We start from the raw sequence: 15566 nt of genomic DNA on the forward strand, positions 1-15566 counted from the left end.
AGGTGATCCTTGAGTTTCCCCAGCCCACCCCTGCCTCGAGCTCTCTGAAGAAAGAGCGGCTGCCTGTTGGTGAAATTGATTGGAAACTCACTTGAAATTGACCCAAGGTACAATAGTGAAATTAACCCAAGGTACAAGTTGGGTGGTCGGGGCAAAGGCTCTTTGTTCAGCAGATCTGCCGCCGGAACAGGAGAGAAAGAAGGTGTAGACATCCTTATTTAGATAGTTCACAACTGGAATTTTAGAGAAAGCCCAGAGTTTGTAATGGGGACTCCTACTCCTTTTATACGCAGGTGAACCATTCAAAGAGTGAGGGAGAACTTTTTTTTTTTACTCAATAGAGTGAATGAAAGTAGATCCAGTTAAAGCTATTAAAAGTTTCAATAGCTTTAAAGCTTCACTAAGATTTTTGGGACACCCTATATTTTGCATGGATCAAAATAAAATAAAAAAATCAATGATTTCTCTAATGTTTTAAGGTTTACAGAACGCTTACCTTTATATCTCCGTTGTGTTTAAAAGTATCAGTGCCTTCCTTGTGCTGATAAAAAAATCGGTTCAGAGAAAGACAGTGTAAAATAACAGAAGTCTTCAGTTAAAGCCAGAAAATCTGAGTTCAAATACTGACTTTTTGCTGCGTTTACCTGTGTGAACCTGGGCAAGTCTCTCCAGCTCTTTAGATGTCCTTTTCCTCCAAGGGGTTTGCTCTCTGTGCCTCCCAAGGTCCTTTCCAGCAGGACCTTCCAACAGGTCCTTTTTGTAAACCTGTGATTCACCTCATTGGAATCTTGATGGAGTCATCAATCCTGCATGCTTTATTCTACTGATGAGAATAATTCTAGAGAGGGGAAGACACTTGGTCCCCCCCAGGTTGGGGATCAGCCCCTCTCTCCATATGTGACTTTTGGCAAAAGACCTTTGGCTAAAGACAGTCAATTGTGGGACCTCCTGTCAGGTGAGCTAGCTCATTGATCACCATTGTGGTTCCCTGGGATGGCTAGCTGGGATGATTTAGAGCAAGGATCAGCTGTACTTTCAATCAAGTCTTCTGACTTCCTAACTGTGGCTCAGTTTACTTTCCACATTTCCAAGCATAAATCCATCCTGGTAACCAAAACTCTGCTTTTGTAACTTCTCTGGGTGTCTACCAACACTTTTAGAACCTTGCAAAAGCTGTTGCTTTTTAAAGTGGATTTTCACTTCATCTCTTATTCTTGTATTAGTTTCTGATACATCTTTTTGGTCTAGAAGCCCCAAATTTTCTCAATAGAATGTAAGATCTTTACAAGTAGGGATTGTTTCATTCATTGTATTGTATCCTCAGTGCCTGCACACAGTAGGTGGTTAATAAGTTGGCTGATAGACTTCAGGGCTTTTCCCCAGTGGTTTCTGAGATGCTGTAATGCCTTGAGTAATTTTGTGAGTGGTTTTTTCTTTAATTTTTTATTTTTATTTTTTAGTGATTTTAACCCACCAGGAGCAGCAACTCATTGAGGATTTCATAGTTTCCTCCCAGGGTTGTTTTGAAGATCACTGGAGATAATGTTTAGGCTTTCTAAACTGTAAAATGCCATGCAAATTCAAGGTGGGGTTGTTATTATAATTGAACAAAGATTTCCTAGCACCCTTCTCATACAGCGTGTGCCAGGGGTTGAAGCCAGACCAGATTGTCCAGTGGGTCCAGTTCTTGCTATTATTCAGACAGTGATTTTGAAAAATTGTATTTAGCACGTTGCTGTAGGGACGGGTGAGTGTGATACTACTCATAATTCACATTTCTATAGTGCTTTCAGATTTACAAAACACTTTCCTTGCTCCATCTGGATTATTATTCCCATTTTACAGCTAGCAAAACTGAGGCACGGTGATTATTAAATGGACAAATAATGTGTCAGCCATCTTGCAGGTAGTAAAGGTCGGAGCTAGAGATTAATTAAAGGCTCTGATTCCGAGGCCACTATTCTTTGCACTATCTCCTTTGCCATTGTTTGAATATTTTTCAGTTGTGTTCAATTCCTTTTGGGGTTTTCTTGGCAGAGATACTAGAGTGATTTGCCATTTCCTTCTCCAGCTCATTTTTCAGATGAGGAAACTGAGGCAGACAGGGTGAAGTGACTTGCCCAGGGTCACACAGCCAGTAAGTGTCTGAGGCCAGATTAGAACTCAGGAAGATGAGTCTTCCAGGCTCCAGGCTGGGTGCTCTGTGAACTATGACACCCTCTAGCTGCCCTCTTATATCCTATTGCTTCCCAAAGAAACGAGACTTTAACGGGGGAGATGCTGACAAAATGCGCTTTATATCATCAGAATATAGAAATAATAATAACAATGATTAGCATTTATATAGAATTTTAAGGATTACAAAGCCCTTTACATATTTTAATATCCTTGAGGCAGATACCATTGTTACCCCCGTTTTATGGATGAGGAAACAGGCACAGAGAAGTTAACTGACTTGCCTCACGTCTGACACAGTCTTCCTGAATTCTAGTTAGAGTGTACCCATTCTAGTGTACCATACCCTAGTTGCCATAATGCAAATTTCCCAGTGTCTGGGGAGTTAATTTATTTGGAAATTTAATATAAATACTTGCTGGGATGCTCTTGTGGCCTTGGGGGGATAGGGTTAGCTCTGGTCAGAATCCACCATCCATATCACAGTGGGTAGAGCTCCTTTTCTCATCTACACCTTTGAGTAAAAGTGTTGTCTTTATTTTGCAAATGTAAAATGCAGATAATAGTTTTAAATTCCCCAGAGTGTTCAGAAATAATTCATGGAAACTGAGTGTACTTCTTGTCCAGTGTGGAGCCACAATGTCAAAAAACTTGGGGTCCAACCAGTGGAAAAAATGCAGGTTCAGGGGTTGCGGGATTTAGGTTCAAGGTCTGCCTATGGTGCTTAATCTCTGTGTAAAGTCATTTAACTTCCTTGGGAGACCTCAGTTTCCTTATTTGCAAAATGAGAGGGTTGGGTGAGGTAGTCTTGGGACTTGTGCCTCAGTTATCTCCTCTGTGATATAGGCATGGTAATCCCTTTCCCACCTTTTCCTGTAGAGGTGTTATGGGGCTCAGATGAGCTTATGGTAGTCATATGAGTATCAGGCATGTTAAGGTTGTTTCCTAAACGGTTAATACATTGTGTGCACCCCCAAGTTGAGACAGCTCCTTTATCTTAGCTGGGTTTTCATTTTAGTACAGCCCTTGATGTGACCCATTTAAAGCCCCCCCCCAAAGCTACCCCACCCAGTATTTATGGGGCCTTACACTCAATCTTTTGGCATTTCAGGGATACCTAGAGATCATGGGTGCTGTCTTGTGGGCCTCCCCTGCTCCTCACCCTTCTCTCCTGTAGCTGCATGATGGAGGAAGACCTGAGTTCAAATCCTGCCCCAGATACGTCCTCCCTGGGTGACCCTGGGGCAAGTCAGTGATTCTGTGTCCATTTCGTTATCTGCAAAATGAGGGGGTTGGACTCCAGGTCCCTTCCAGCCCTAAAAGTGTGAGATGGACACCCCAGCTTCTCATTCCCTAAAGTGAGTCCTCCTTCAATACCGCAGTCAAGTTCCTTTCTGCAGTAGTTTGAAGGCAAAGCCTTGGGGCCAGTGACAGAAGCTGCTCTTTGCCTTGGGCTCCTACAGGCTTCTAGGCACAGCATCGTTAGCTTCTGTACCCATGGCGACCATGAATGGTGTCCATATGTCCTTCTCATGGTCCCTTGTCCTTCCAGTTTGTATGAAGGACTTCCAGGAAGGGATAAAAGCCAACTGTTGGCCATCATATGACTGCCAAGGCTTGTCAGGCCACAGCGGCTATGGTGGTCAGGTAGCAAACATTTATGAAGCATCTAAGCAGTGGGGAGATACGGAGACAGACAAAAATACACTCCCTGCCCTAAAGGAACCTACATTTTAATGGGGGAAACATCATGTAAAGTTCTGTACATACAGATAATATACAATGTAAATAGAAGAAAGTCCAAAGGTGGGATTTCAGCGGAGTATTAAAGGAAGCCAGCCTGCCATATGAGAAGAGAGAAGACCCCAGGTAGAGGCGTGTATCTGAGGAGCTGCCAGGCCAGCAGATCTGGATCCTAGAGGCCACAGAAGGAGAGTCACTAGAAGAAGATGGAAAGGGTGGGAAGGGCCAGGGCCAAAGAAAGGATCTGATGTTTGATCCTAGAGGTCATAGGGAGCCAGTACAGTTGACTGAGCAGGGAGAGAGGGGTGCCATGGTCAGACTTGTGCTTTAGGAAAGATGCTTTTGGCAGCTGAGTAGAGGATGGGCAGGAGTAGGGAGAGCCTCTGGAAGACTGGGAGGCAGCCACAACGGGTAGCAGAGGGTCACATCTATAACTCCCTCCTCCCCTCCATGAGGTTAGCAAACACTAGTGACTAAATATGCCCTCTGGCATTTGCCCTCAGTTATTCAAGAGTTGCCACTCACTACCTTGGGCATAGTCACCAGGCACCTTTCCCTTCCCTATGAACACTTTCTGTTCATAGCATTATCCCTTTGGCTCCTCAGAGGCTGTGTACAGAGCCCTCTTGCTTTGTCTGTTCGAGCCAAAATTAAATGTCTTATCTCCACATGTGTTCCAGGTCAGTGAGTGAGTCTCTTCTACTTGTAAAGTTATATAAATATGAATGTATGTGTAGTTCTCTCTTCCTCCTTCCCCCTCTCACTCTCTCTCTTCCTTCCTGCCTCTCCCTGTTTCTGTCTGCCTCTCATCAAATCTAGTGTCTGTGTGACCCTGGATAAGTCACTTAACTGCTGCTTGCCTCAGTTTCCTCATCTGTAAAATAGGAATTATAAGAACATCTGCCTCCCAAAGTTATTGTGAGGATCAGAGTAAGTTCTCTGTAAATACCAACTATTGATTATCTTTACCTCTTATTATATCTACCTATTTGACTGTCTCTCTGCGGAGAACTAACTTTCTGATTGATCACATTTAAAAATAGAAGTGGTTTATATTGGTTTTGAATGTGTTTGGAGACTCACGTACTTCCTGGTCCTTGATCTCTCTCTTTGTCTGTCTGTCTATCTCTGCCTCTATCTGTCTGTCTGTCTCTGTGTGTCTCTGTCTCTCTGTTTCTCCATTGACTGTAAATAACCTAAGGCCAGCCTTCCTAAGGATAGGATCTGTTTCTTGTGAATTAGGTGTACTCCTTTCCTTTACCTTTCTATGATTTTGTTCACAAAGTGCTGGATGTCCAGTCAGGAAGATCTGAATTCCAGTTCTGCCTCAGATACTTACGGGCTGTGTGACCTTGGGCAAGTCACTTAACCCCTGTTTGCCTCAGTTTCCTCCTCTGTAAAATGAGGGTGAGAATCACACCCACTTCCCATGGTTGTTGAGAGGATCAAATGAGATAAAGGGTAAAGTGCTCTGCAGACCTTGAAAGTTCTGTCCATAGAAATGGGAGCTGTCATAGCCATCCCATCTGTTCTACTATGTCAGATGAAGAAAAGCCAGCGTCCACACCTGCTTTCTCTGTACCCTCTCGGAGTTGTTTTTAGTCTTTTTCATTTTCTCCCAGATGTCTTCCAGCCCAAGATCTGCTGTGGGTGTTGGGGGAGATCTTAGGGAGCACCTGGTCAAGAACTGGCGCTTTATTTATAGACCTGGAAAGCCTCCTCTGTAGATGAGTTAAAGGCTGCTTTCCTCTGGGTAGCTATCACCATCTGGTGGCTCCTGCGAGGTATGACAGCTTTCCAAAGTGACGGGGAGACTGATGTGGTAGTGGACTCAGGGAGGGACCATGGAATTGTAGACTCTAGAGATTATCTCCAGGCTTTCACTGCCTAGGACTCGTGGATAGATTTCAGGGTGGAGAAAAAAGAAATACATCACTCTCCCCTAGCCTCTAACTGAAATTTATTATTTCATGGAAAGAAAACAGTAATAAAAAGTCTCACCCAATGACTACCGGTCTGGTTAAGAATCCCAGCTCTAGTCTAACTCCTCTTATAGAGCTAATATCTGAGGGATTAAGTTACTTGCCTAAGGTCATGCAGGTAGCAAGTGATAGCTAGGGTTTGAACCCATTTTCTCTACCTACAGATTCAGTTCCCTCCCTGCTTCAGGCTTGGTCTTTGTTGGATGGCCCTTGGCCCCACAGTAGGACAGTGGTGGGGACCCAGCTGTCCTTGGGATGGCTCAGGCTGCTCATCCCCACTCCCTGTGGTGGCCTCATGCACATTTCTGGTTCCTCAATAACCTTTCTTTTGTTTTTCTTGTAGCAAAACAGGTCACATTTGTTAGTAATGCTGTACAGTTTACAAAACATTTGATTCCCATCTCTGAGCTGGGTTGTGCCCATTATATATGGGGGGGAAACTGAGACCCTGCAGCATTAAGTGACTTATTCATGGCCGAAGAGAACAAGACTAAATTGTTTGCTAGTTATTTTAAAGAAGGTTTACTTGGGGGGCTGGTAAGGATTGTTTAGAAAAACGTCCTGGAATAATTGAAATTAAATTGATATAAAGGCATTGCTGGTAAAGCAAAACTGCATTCATATGACATATTTACGTAATAAGTTCAGGCTTACCTTGTCACAGCACCAGGGTGGTTTGCAATGTCTAATTACAGCAAAGGACACTGTCATTAAATAAATAAGGGTTTGGTTTTTTTGGCATGTCTTAATGCATTTCATTTGGATAGTGAAGTTGAGAAATCTAGTGTTTATCTCTCCTGGTAATCTTTCCAAAATATATTCATGCTTTTACTCATCAGTTTCCTTTTCTTGCAGAGGGCTGTTTGTTTCCTTAAAATGGTGAATTTCTAAGTGAATAATTTGATTCATATTTTCTGATCAATTTTAAGATAAAAAGCAGTTTTAGATTTTTTTGTGCCTTTTACTCATTCTTTTTATTCAAAATCATTTCATTTATCTATGTTAATTGTTCAGAGTGAAGATTGTACTTCTAGTTAATGTTAGGATAAGCTTTGAATGCTGACACCTGGGATCCTGATCTCTTCCCTTCCCTCCCCCACTTCCTAGCTTAAATAAGAGTCACATAAGTGGAAATGTAGTCAGCCTTTTGCATTCTCATATTAAATGAGTGGAATCAGCGTAATACCTTATGCTGGGGGTACAGAGATAAAATCCTTTCCCTTCCCTTCTCTTCATAAAAAAGGATTCTCCTTGTTCCCCAGTCTTTTAACCCTCAGTTTGCTTTCCTTTAGGTTGGCAGCATCCAAGGAAAACTGGACTTGGAAAACCGGATGCTAGAGGGAATATGCAAACTCCTTTCACTGAGTACTCAAAAAGACCAACTCCTTCAGGGAGTTAAAAATCTGATGGTCTGCAGTGCTCGAATAACTGCATATACAGAAGAACTGGAGAAGCTGAAAGAGCAGATTGGGAATGGCGCCCAAAGACAGTGAGTTGCAGATTTAAGTTTGCTCTTCCAGTGTAATTTATGGCTTTGAACAAACTGAAACATTTGAATGAAAGCGACGTCATTGAGATTCAGGTAGAAATGTCAGAGCATCTGATATTATTTTGAAGGTGAATGCTAAAGAATGGCACGAGTAACAACTCTCTCAGGGTTACAAAATGCTTTCCTGCCTTTCATTCTGGGAGGTAGAAAGGAGGAGCACACTTCCTCCTGAGGCAAAGGAGGAGCCACTTTGGGCAGCCTTAATTGTTAGCAAGTTTTCCTGGTAAGCAGACAGCTATGGAAATTGAAATGGGTAGGCAGAGGAATCATAGCATCTTAGAGCAGGAAGATGCTATAGAGATGATCTAGTTCAATACAGAAAAGGAAACTGAGGCCCACAAAGGTTGGTTTGCTCTCACTCATACATCAGGTGAAAAAAGAGATTTGTCTGCCTTTCCCACTGATTCTGCTGCATCCACCTATGCTTTCTCAGCATCTAAAATGGTACCCTTGTCAGATAGCTAACTGAGTCTGTTATCCTGGTCTGCCTGTCTGATACTCCTTCAATCTGCAGGCACAGGGAGGTAGGGAGTGGCTGTTTCATAATCCAATGTTACCTCTGCACTAAAATTATTCATTTATAAAAATGTTACATAAGGCTGGTCCTAGCACTGCTGTCTGTTATGTAACAAAGGCAGGGGGGAAAAAGGAAAAAAGGCTGCTGAGCAGAGAACACATGTGATTTCCTAGCTCCCTACTGAATGCTGTTGGGAAGGTTACTTTATTCTAACTGCCTTTATACATGGAGAGGGGAGTGGTAGATGGAGGGGATTATCAGGCTAGCTGAAGCAAAGTGACAAACCAAAAATTAAATGAAATGTTAAACATCTCCACTCAAATCATCCGTCCATTTCTGATCCACATTTCCATTCTGAATTAGTGAAGTGATTTCCTTGGCTCCCCTTAATTGCCCATCTCTTCTGCATGCATAGATGGCTCCTGAGTTTTGATTGTCTGGGATGGGGGTTCTTAACCTGGGATCCGTGATCTCAAGGGATCTGTGTAGAAATTTCAGGGGGCTTATGAACTTTTGCTAACCATTGTATCCTCAATGGTTTTTTTAATTCATTTTTTATTTTGCATAAGGTCCAAAGGCTGCAAAAGGAGTTGAGGCTAAAAAAAGAGAAAGGTTAGGAATGTAGCATAAAGAAAGCCACACCCATTCCTCATCAGGTCATTGTGAGGATTAAAGAGACAGTGTCACAAAGAGAGAGAAAAATGATCTTTTATGTGAAAACTACGTTATTCCCCTCAGGTCAGTTAGGCAGTCAAACACTCACTGAACCCTATTGTATAGAGGACGCCATGTTAATTGCTAAATTAGAATTTCCCCATATTCCAAGGGGGTAAGTTGCTCTACCATATACAGATGAGATTGTGTGCCGTCAGCTGGCAATTAATTTAACTGCACAGAGAATCTGATAAAATTACATCATGACGTGGTCTCAATCCTTTAATTCAGTGATTGTACCAGAATTCACATTGGCTGCAGATGCCATGTGCCAGGCAAGATGGGTGGGTTCCTCCCTGGAAACTTGAGGTACCTGCACCCCAAAAAGACCGAGAGCAATTGGTCAGGTTGAAGGGAGAGAATCTGGTATCCCAGGGGTGAGAAACAGCACAAACAAATGTTTGTAGTCAGGAGATTAATCAAGGCTCAGCTTCCAGCTCCGTCCCCTAGCCATCAGCAAATCTCTGTCCCTGGTCCTCATTTTCTTCATCTGTCATAGGAGGTGCTTTGACTAGATCCCCTGAGAGGTCATGATTCAGAGTTGGAAATGGATGTGACAGACTTGGGGCAAGTTCAAAGGTCTCCCTGGTTGAGTGGTATTTGTTTTGGAGAGTAACAGGATAGTGGGGTTGGTCATCTGGCTTCTGAGGCTGCGGTTTGACCAAAAGGGAGTCTCCCTGAGACAAGTAAGGAAGTGGTGCTGTGGGAAGGAAGAAAATTGATTCAGGTATTTTAATAAGTGTGAACTCCCATAGGCCATATGATCTTCCCATGCCTCAGTTTCTCTGTCTCTTACCCTGATTGTCATATAGAGTTGTAAAGATCATATGAGCTAACATGTGAAAGTCTGTCTGTGGCCCCAACCTGGAATGGTTCACAAAGGTGAGTAAGGCCTTTATACCAGTCCCAGGGGTAGGGCTACAGGCAACCAAAGGGGCTGCCAGGTTTTTCCAGATTCTCATTCCTTCTTTCTACCTTATTTTCGGAATGCTTATATAAAAGAAACATTGATTACAGTTATTTGCATGAACTGCTTACTTTTTATACTTTGTCATACAGTGAGAAGCAGGGTAGCACAGTGGGTAGAATATGGCTTTGAAGCCAGGAAGACTCAGGTTCTAGTCCTACTTCTGTCACGTAATGTCTGTGTGGCTCTGAGTAAGTCACTGAGACTCAGTGTTTTGGGCAGCTCTTTTACTTAATTATTTTAGGAGGGGGGCAATCAGCGTTTAGTGACTTGTCCAGGGTCCCACAGCTAATAAGTATCAGAGTATCAGATGTGAACTTGGGTCCTCCTGACTCCAGGGCTGGAGCTCAATCCACTAAAGCACCTAGCTGCACCCAGGCAACTCTGTTAAGACAGGGGTTCTTAACCTTGGGTCTCCACCAGACTGAATTGTTTTTAGGGGGTCCATAAGCTTGGGATATATATATATATATATATGTATATATATATATAATATATGAATATTAATATGTATGTATATATATGAATATGTATGTGTGTGTATATAGATATATATAATACACACATGTATAAAATCTTATCTCCTGATAACTCTGCAGTGTTATTAGTCTCTTTTGTAATCTTACGTGTTTAATTTTATTATTATTCTGAATGGGGCACATAGATTTCAAAGGAGTAAGGAGTCCATGACCCACAAAAAAAGGCGGAGACCCGTTGTTCTAAGACAGTCAAGTGTAGACTAAGTGCTGTCCTTCCTTCACTGAGAGCCCCCATCCTCACCTCTCTCCATCCCTCCCAAGCATCTAGTATAGGAGCAGGTCTGGCCACATGACAAGCTTGACTTGGTTCTGGCCTTCCTGGTGGGTTCATACAATACTCATCCAGAAACAACTTCCCAGCATCTTGGGCGCCTTGGTTAGGAGGCAGGAGATGCTCAGTCCAAACAAATGTGCCCCAAGGGGAGCATGTGGGTCTAACTGTGTCCTTCAAGCTTTGGTGGTTTGGTTTCTGTGAAAAGAGGGCCCCGTAGGTCTTCTCAACATTAGAGGCGTTTGCTTAACTTTTTCTTTTGTCACGGAGGAGGTTAACTCTGGGGAATGATGGATGTGCAGAGATGATAGCTGTCAATGAAATGCATTTAAAAAACAAACGAGCTGTGTTGTTGCTGCTGCTGCTGCATCTATGAAGGGTCAAGAGGTGAAGTACGAACTTGTCCAAAGGATTGCGTGTGATCCATGTGAGTCCCTCACATCTGCTCTATTTAAAATGCTTTTTCTAAAACGCTTGAGGGCCCAAAGATTGTACAACCTGCCTAGGAGGCAGAATTTGCCAGCTTTCAGTGTGGATTCTTTCATTGTTGATCTGGTTTGTGCTGTAACTTATTAATTTTAGCAAAGTGACGTGTGTTAAATATGCACCTGGAAGACTATAAAATGTAAAAAATCTATTCCATTTAAAATACATTTTTAAAGAAAATGGCTACTTGGTGCCCTCTGCTGGTCATTTTACTTCACTGCAAGTAGACCAGTATCTACATTCAGAAATACTTTCAACCTTCAAAAAAAATTCACCTAAAACTCAGCACAAGATCATTTGCAAACTGTAGTTCCAATAACACTACTATAGGGTGTTTTTTTTGCTTGGGGCCAGACTTTTTGTCTGTCCATCAGTTGACTCTGTAAATATAGATCTCTTTGTTGACAATAGCAGGAGATTTATCAAGCATTTTGCTTAACAAAACTACTGTATCAGAAGTAGTATTTTGATTCTTAGTCTTAGTCTCCAGAACACTAGATTGTTTTGGATTTAAGTTTATGTAGCACTTTGAGGTATTCAAAGTTCTTTCCAAATATCATCCTTTGATCCTCATAACAGACTTGGGAGGTAGGTGCTATGATTATTCCCATTCAGGTCCCCAGACAGGTTAAGTGACTTGCCCAGGGTCACCCAATTACTATGTGTCTGAAACAGGATTTTAACTCATGTCCTCACTCCACATGCAGTCCTCAACCACTGTGCCACCTAGCTGCTCATATACACACAACATTAACACCCAATTTAAGCTAACTCACAATGTTTCTTTAAATAGCTATATAAGTAAAGCAGATTATAGGGAGACCTGATCTATTCATATAATTGGCTGAGTTTCCATCCGTTTTTTTCTAACCTCCTCTACATCACCTTCATCAATAAGATTTTAAGGGGAAATTCAAGATAGTTTCAGAGATAGACGGCCCCTCTGTAAATTCGAAGCTGCATGGCTTAGACACATCCCATCCTAGGATGGGTAACTTCATGTTGGGAGGGCTTGCTAAACAGCTATCAGTGATCTGATTTTGGGGGAGTAACAGAAAAGTGCAGAGGTTCCTTGGGACTGGAATCAGGGAAATGAATGGCTCAATTTTCAAAATAAGAAAGGTTGATTTATCCAATAGATGCCAATTCCTAGAGAAAAAATTTGAACAGATTATTAAATAGGTGATTTGAGAGTGCTTCAAAAGGGACCCAGTCATCACTTGGAACCAACATGGGTTTTACTAAGCCAACAACACTTCCTTTTTGACCTTTATTTTTGTGGACTAGAAAATTTTAACAATTGTGGAGCATAGGAGAGAACCCACAGGACTGGAGAAAGGCAAAGTTGACTCTTTCCCTTCCCCTTTCTTTTCCTTCCCTTCTCCTTTTATTATCAACAAGATTTCTTTCCCCTCTTCCCTCTCCAAAAACCACCCTACATAACAATAAAAGCAAACCAATCAGTACATTGGAAAAGTCTGACAATATGTGCAGTGTATTTCACCTGTTGATCTCCCACCTCTACCAAGGGGTCGTGAATGTTGTCTTTTCTTGGGGGGAGGGGGGACTAGCTTGTTCTTGGTCATATAGCAAACATTCACTTTTTATTGTTTTGTGACTCTTTCCATTTCCGTTATTGGAGTAATTTTCTTGATTCTGCTGACTTCACTGTGTATCAGTTCCATGTAAATCTTTCCATGCTTTTCTGTTGTCGTCTTCTATTATTTCCATCACATTCATGTGCCATTTCCCAATTGATGGGGATAGCTGATGTTTTGGTGTATATATGAACTTTTTCGAGTATAAGCCCAGTAGTGGCACTCTCAGGGTCAAAGGGTATGGACAGCATTCACTTTACTTACATGATTCCAAATTGCTTCCAAAATGTACCATTTCACAGTTCCACCACCTCCAGCCATAATGATGGCTGTCTTTTATCTTCAGGGTTGTTTTGGTTTGCATTTCTCCTGCTAGTGATTCGGAGCTTTCTTTCATATGGCTCTTAGTAGCTGGCAATTCTTTGCAACTGTTTATAACTTTTGACTACTTCTCTGTTGGGGAGATGGGCTTTTAGTCTTATATATCAGAAATAATAATAGTATTTTTATAGCATTTAAACATTTACAAAGGGCTTTACAAATATATGATTTGACCTCAGCAGCTGCTATTATTCCCATTTTACAGATGAGGAATCTGAGGCTCAGAGACATTAAGCAATTTGAAGTCACATAGCTACTTAGCGTGTTGCAGCAGAATTTGAACTCAAGTCCTCCTGATTACAGCCTAGGCTGTATTCTTTGTATCATCTAGCTTCCCGTGCTTCCTCTTCCTTTCTTACCTGTAGGTACATTAATTTAGTTAAGGCAGAAGCTTTTCAGTTTCATGTCGTAAAAGCCATCACTTTTATCTTTTGTGATCGCCTCTATCTTTTGTTCAGATAAAAATATATCTACCGTGCCAGGAGACAAGTAGGTGACCCAGTGAATAGAGTGCTGGGCTGAATCAGTAAGACCTGACTTCAAATTTGACCTAGCTGTGTGACCCTGAGCAAGTCACACCATCTCCGTCTGCCTCAGTTTCCTCAACTGTACAATGGTACTAACAACATCTACCTCCCACAGTTGTTGTGAGGATTAATGAGATAATAATTATAAGGTACTTAATATAGACATATTATAGGTGGGTACAAATGCTTCTTTAAGTTTGTATTTTGGGTACTTCTGTAGATTAATTTCCACATGTTTTATGTATCTGGTAGTTGTTGAGAAAGGCATTTTGTCATCTCTTGGATTTTGTTGTATAGAAATATTATTTAATTTTATAGCCTGTAACTTGGCTGAAATTATTAATTGTCTGAATAGCCTTGCTTATTACCTGGGATTTTCTAAGTGTATTGTCATATCACCAGCAAACAGGGATAGTTTTACCTCCTTATTTTTATGCTTTTAATTTCTTTCTCTTATCAGTGTTACGAGCATCTCCAAAATTGTGTCAGACAATAATAGGGAGAATGGGTTTCCTTGCTTTATTCCTGTCTTTAGTAGCGTAGCTGCTAGTGTATTTCCATTACATATAATACTTGGTTTTGGTTTCAGAGAGAATTGTCGTATTTTAAAAAGATTCCCCATACCTATATGGTTTTGAATATATACCTGTTGTGCTGTGTCAAAGGCTTTTTCTAGATCTATTTAGATAATCATGTGGTTTTTGATATTTTTGTTTATTTTGAAAAAACCACAGAGAACAAAGTAATATCATTATTAACCTTATATTCTCCAAATGCCTTAGCATCTAAGTTCATAAAAGAAAATTAACTGAATTACTAGTAAATAAACAGTAACATAGTAGGGGCAGGATATTTTAATGTTCCTGGACAAATGTAGTAAAAAGATAAACAAAGGAAAATATAGAAATGAACAGATTGCTGGATTAACTAGAGCTAAAAGACTTATGCATATTCTCAATGGCACTATTAAAGAATATACATATTGCTAAGCACCACATAGAACTTTGACCAAAATTGTCCATAAGACAGATAATGCAAATAAATGTCAAAAGGCAGAAATAGCAAGGTAGATCAATAAAGGCTTCTTGTAGAAAGTGTTTGCTATACCGAACATAATGCAACAAAAGTGAACAATTCAGGGAGCGCAAATGGAAGATACACATACAAATGGAGATTGACGATGAAATTTTAAATTAGTCCAAGAACAAATCGTAGAAGCAATAATTATGTGATATTTTCAGATTTTTCAATGTATTTGTTTCATTAATTTTTTTCTTTTGTCTTTAAAAATATTGTTGTGGGGAAGATCTTTGGGAGGAGGAATGGAAGGGATAGTGGAGGAATTTCTTACATTATAAAAAAACCAATAAAATCTATTTTTAAAAAATTATGTAAAAGAAGAAGATAATGATGAAACACCATAGCAAATAAACAAATTTTGGGGGTGCAGCTAAAGCAGTTGGCAGGGGGAAAATAATTATCCCTCTAAACATTAACAAAATAGAAAAAGAGTATTGATGAACTGAACTTGCATTTTAAAAAATGTAAAACTCCAACAAATAAATTTAAAATAAATACAAAAGAGAAGATATTAAAAATTAGGGTCTCTCAGTCAGTAAATATTAAGTGCCTGCTGTGTGGCAGATGCTGTGCTAACTCCTAGGGATGTAAAGAGAGACAAAAGAAAGGCCTTATTCTCAAGGATCTCCTAGTCTAATGGGAAAGACAACAGGCAAACAACTATACACACAGAGAGACACACACACACACACACACACACACACACAGAAAGTAGAGAAGATAACAGGGAAAAGGCACTAGCATTAAGTTAGGTCAGTAAAAGCTTCTTGTAGAAAGTGAGATTTAACTGGGATTTGAAGAAAGTCATGGAAACTAAAAGATAGAGTTAAGGAGAGAATTAGAGGGAAAATGTTTAGCCAATCCAATTAAAAAGGGGAGGGCAGAAAGTCAAAAAAGTAGCAAAAGCACAAGGTAAAATCCCATCAAGAACTGCAGAAATAAGAAGCATTATCAGAACCTGTTAATCACAATCAAATGATACCAAAACTGAGAATACCCCAGGAACAGAGGAATACCTTAAACAATATGAAATCCCC

The 15566-nt window shown here is 40.8% G+C and overlaps 2 protein-coding genes across 4 annotated transcripts in view; one reads left to right on the plus strand and one right to left on the minus strand.

Moving 5' to 3' along the window:
• Positions 1-742, minus strand: part of ZNF365 (zinc finger protein 365) — a 105975-nt gene extending 105233 nt beyond the window's left edge. Inside the window, exons 1-2 of one of the 3 annotated variants that reach the window (XM_072628856.1) lie at positions 645-742; positions 497-541 (exon numbers count right to left, since the gene is read on the minus strand). The gene's annotated coding sequence lies outside the window, so the exon portion shown is untranslated. Of the gene's footprint in view, positions 1-496 lie in introns of all 3 variants that reach the window. The other 2 variants (XM_072628858.1, XM_072628857.1) reach the window with 2 other exon arrangements.
• The window catches only part of RTKN2 (rhotekin 2), an 80024-nt gene that overhangs the window by 2521 nt on the left and 61937 nt on the right, over positions 1-15566 (plus strand). Inside the window, exon 2 of the mRNA XM_072628854.1 lies at positions 7193-7389. Within this exon, the coding sequence (XP_072484955.1) occupies positions 7193-7389 (197 nt within the window). The remainder of the gene's footprint in view (positions 1-7192; positions 7390-15566) is intronic.

This window comes from Notamacropus eugenii, chromosome 1 (assembly GCF_028372415.1).
Source record: "Notamacropus eugenii isolate mMacEug1 chromosome 1, mMacEug1.pri_v2, whole genome shotgun sequence".
Lineage (NCBI taxonomy): Eukaryota > Metazoa > Chordata > Mammalia > Diprotodontia > Macropodidae > Notamacropus > Notamacropus eugenii.